The 4,163-nt window shown below is 46.6% G+C and overlaps 1 protein-coding gene across 1 annotated transcript in view; it reads right to left on the reverse strand.

Annotated features, from left to right (window-relative positions):
* The window catches only part of TRIM66 (tripartite motif containing 66), a 66,970-nt gene extending 63,145 nt beyond the window's left edge, over nt 1-3,825 (reverse strand). Inside the window, exons 1-2 of the mRNA XM_044681813.1 lie at nt 3,472-3,825; nt 2,972-3,242 (exon numbers count right to left, since the gene is read on the reverse strand). Coding sequence (XP_044537748.1) covers nt 2,972-3,242; nt 3,472-3,825 — 625 coding nt within the window. The remainder of the gene's footprint in view (nt 1-2,971; nt 3,243-3,471) is intronic.
* Between the last annotated feature and the right edge of the window lie 338 nt (nt 3,826-4,163).

Below are 4,163 nucleotides of genomic sequence, written 5' to 3' on the forward strand. Positions count from 1 at the left end.
ACATTATTTAAATATTTTTAAAAACCTTTACATTCAGGGTCAGCTAGATGGCTCAGTGAATAGAGCTCCAGGCCTGGAGTTGGGAGATCCTGGGTTCAAATTTAGCCTCAGTTACTTTTTAGCTGTGTGACCCTGAGCAACTCACTTAACCCCTATCGCCTAGTCCTTGTCCATCTGTCTTTGATTTGTTATAGAGACATAATGTAAAGGTTAAAAAAACAAAAAAACAAAGACAATATGGACATATATGCACAACTATGTATTCAAGGAAATGGAAAGCGCAGACCGGATGGTATTCACAACAAAGGAGAAATGGCAGCTGGCCATTTACTTGTCCCTAACAAAGTCACATAGATGCAAAGAGCAGAGTGCCTCTTATTCTGACAGAAGGATCATGCCAGAAAGACCACAAACACCGTGGAAAGAGAGCACTGGATTTGGGGTCAAAGACTTGGCTGTACCTGGGTTTTTTCCTTCACTGGCTGGGTCATCTTGCACAAGACACTTATCTCTGAGCCTGTTTCCCTTTCTACAAAATAGGGATGACCTGGCCAACAATAGCACTGGTGTGAAGATCAAATGAGATGACATGGGGAAAAGGACACTGGAATTATAAAGCACTGTGTACTGGTTATCATATTGCATAGTGATAATGAATTTTAGAATGAGAATTAAAGTCTTGAAGAAAAAGGGATAATAAACCCTAACAATGTGCCAAATACTGAATGAAGAGAGCCAAACACTCCCAGCCCTGAGGTTAGCAAGCACAGGGTGCCCAGCCAGGCTACATTCAGATCTTAATCACCCATTTTTTTACATCTGAAATTTTCAAAGGAGAAATGATCTTATTGTTTATTGATGATGATGATAAGCTCCCTCCTTCCCCTTTTCTTAAAGCCCTCAGATAGAGACTGAACTCAGGGGGTCATAAGAGTCTAGGCTCTAGAGGTGGAAAAGACCATAGAGGAGTTCATATCAGCCAATCCCCTTATTTTACAAATGAGGAAACTAAAGCCTATAAAGGGGAAGTGACTTGCCTAAAGTCATACAAGTAGTAAGTACCAAGGGCAGAAGTCACACCCAAGTCATCTAACTACAAATCTAGCTTTGTTTCCCACTATATCACACTCATACTATCACTGCGACAGCCTTGCTGAGGACCAGGTAGCTTGCAGTTGTTTAACGATAATCTCATCTTCTCATTTGTTTTGAAATGGCTAATCAGATGTCAAGAGAGAGAGAGAGAGAGAGAGAGAGAGAGAGAGAGAGAGAGAGAGAGAGAGAGAGAGAGAGAGAGAGAGAGACAATGTTTTCTTTTGGGACAGAAAATAGAAAAAAGAAAAAAAAAACTTCCATCCTGCAGTCTGTACACCAACACCTAAGACAAGAAAACCACAGAAGCCTGGTGTCTCAGGCTTCATGACAAAGATGCAAGGGGAAACCACAAAATCTTAGCTGTCCTTCCTCTTCCTTCATCTTTCTGCAAACAGGTCTGGCTGAGAGCTGCCCCCTCAACCAACCTACCAAACAGGTCTCCATTAGGTTGTTTGCATCTGCTCTACCCATCATCCAGGGAAGCTGGTCTTGGAGATGAAAAAAAAAAAAAAAGTTATTTTTAGCTCTGGGAACTCTTATTGTCCTGCAGTTAACATATTTATTGCTGCCATCTCCAATAGCCATACTATCTGCCAAGACCAAATCAATAGCCTGGGGATCTTCAGGCCTGCCAAGGGCAGTCCAAGTTGCTATCCTCAAAAGAATCCAAAAAGAGATTTATCAGCCTAAGTAGAATGGCCCCAGATTCCAAGTGAGGAAAGTTGGGAAAGATTCAAATGACTTGTCCAGGTCATGTGGCTACTCCAGCAAGACTTGAGTTTGTGTTCTCTTCCAATCTGGCGGCCTCTTGGAAGATCTCTTTGGGTTCTAACATTCTAGGGTTTAAAAACTCTCCATTACCCTCAAGGGTACACACAAGAAGTCCAAGAAAAAAAAGGTCTCCATCTCCAAGCACCAAGTTTCCGATGGAGTTAACACAGACTGCCAACTCCTCTTAAGACCGGGAAGCTGGGAGCTCAAAGCTTCACTTCTCTGTGTTAAGACTAATCTTTCAGGATCATGGACTAACCTAAGCTATGGCTTCAGGGAGGAGTTGCCCAGCAAGGGACAGCCATTAAATTAGCAAACATGGAAAGAACCACAAGCTGTTTCCCCCTGTGAGAAGAATAATTTAGAGGAGGCAGATGGAAAAGAATATGTCTCTCATTCAATGGACTCCTGAGAGGCCTCACCATACTGAGAAGGCCCTGGGCCACTTTACTTTGACCACACTGCCTGCTGGCTAGTCCCTGATGCCCTCAGGACATGCCATGCCCCAAGAGAATTTAAGAACACTGTGCCAGAGTGATGACAATGTTGGCCCTAGGATCAAGATTCAAATCCTGCCTCAGATAACCTTTCAGAACCCCTTTGCTCATCTGTAAAATGCATCAATTGATACTTGTATTTTTTAATTAATTAATTTTTGTTACATTAAAAATACTCAGGTAAGTCCCTCCTTTCCCATTTGAATATATATATATATGGATAACTATGTCCTACTTGTTTCTATTTATCAGTTCTTTCAGAGGTAACTGCTTCGAAGCTCTTTGTGAGAAAAATACTTTGCAATTTTAAAGCACCAGAGGAGGAGGAGAAGGAGCAGGAGGAAGAGGAGGAAGAGGAGTTAATAGCTAGCCTTTATAGAGAGGCTTAAAGTTTGCAAAGCGCTTTACACGTTAAGCCCCTTGATCTTCATAGCATCCGTCAGGGAGGTGCTATGATCACAACTTTACAGATGAGGAAACCGAGGCACAAAGAGATTGAGTCACCCAGGTAGTAAATGGGTCTATGGAGCACCAGGTGCTAGAGAAGGACCCTGGGGTCACTCCTGGGCTTGGGCAGGAGAGCAGACAGAGTGAATGTCGGTAGGTACCTGAAGATCCTTTCTGGGATCGGGAAAGAAAGTGGTCTGCCATGTCCTTGGCATGCCGGTGCTCCTCGGTGCAGGAGCTGCACAGCCATCGGTTGCAGTAGGTACACAGGATGTGCGCTGGCCTCTTCTCCTTACACTCGGAGCAGCTCTGAACAGGGGGGGAGGAAGCAATGCAATTAAAGGTCCACATAATTACAAGTGTCTGTCTCCAAAGAGCAGCTAGAACGTTCCCTCCTCGAGAGCCCGCGGCCTGGGTCTGCTGGGTCCTCTCCTAATTGGGAGCGAGTTAATTAACAAAGACAAGTCTCAGACCAAGGAGCGGGGGCAGGGCTGGCTCCCTGGCACCGAGCTGTGCGAAGAGAACCCCAGGGCCCCGGAGGGAGCCTACCCTGGGGTGGCCGCGGATGCAAATGCTCGGGGCGCTCTATCACACCTGGCTGGGCAGAGCCGGCAGCGAAGCGCAGCGCTGAAGTATTGCATCAGTGCATTTGAGTTCTGACCGTCCTGGGGGTGGGATCAAGGGCTTTTTGGTTTGGGGGGAGACGCCTTAGAAATCCCGTAGTCCCTGCAGCTCTCACGGTCCCTTTCCCAGTCTGTCTCGCCTGGGGCACGGGAACTGTCGGAGGGTCTGCCACAGAAGCTCTAGCCTCGCTTGGGGGGCTGGGCAGAGGAGCACCACTGAGGCTGAATGCAGCTCGGGATTCGTACGAGGAAAGATGAGCAAGCCCCCCCAAGAGAACCCGGACCCCCCAACTCTTTCTGGAATTTAGCGAATGGGGGGCCGTAACCTTCAGCCCTTCGTCACTCCTCCAACGAATAAAAAGCGCCCCTGAAACAGCAGCAGAAACTGCCATTTAGAAAGAGCAAAGCGCTCCTCTACAGAGACATGCCCAGTTTACATAGGCAGCGATCTGTCCGGGCTCAGCGCAGGGCACATTGGTGGAGAGGATCCATAGTCCTAGAGTCGGCTCCCTGGAGCCCCGAGACGCTCAGGGACTGGACCACAGTCACACAGCCCCTCAGGCCCAGGGGCCAGGGCTTCTTGACTCTCAGACAGCCTTCCCACCCCATACCTGGGCTGCTTCTGAAGTAATCCAGATGCATTTATGAAGGGCCACCTACTTTGTGCTAGGTAAGGGTTTTAAATTGATAATAAATACATAATACGTATTTAAATGAAATCCTATTTAAA

This window comes from Gracilinanus agilis, chromosome 6 (genome assembly GCF_016433145.1).
Source record: "Gracilinanus agilis isolate LMUSP501 chromosome 6, AgileGrace, whole genome shotgun sequence".
NCBI lineage: Eukaryota > Metazoa > Chordata > Mammalia > Didelphimorphia > Didelphidae > Gracilinanus > Gracilinanus agilis.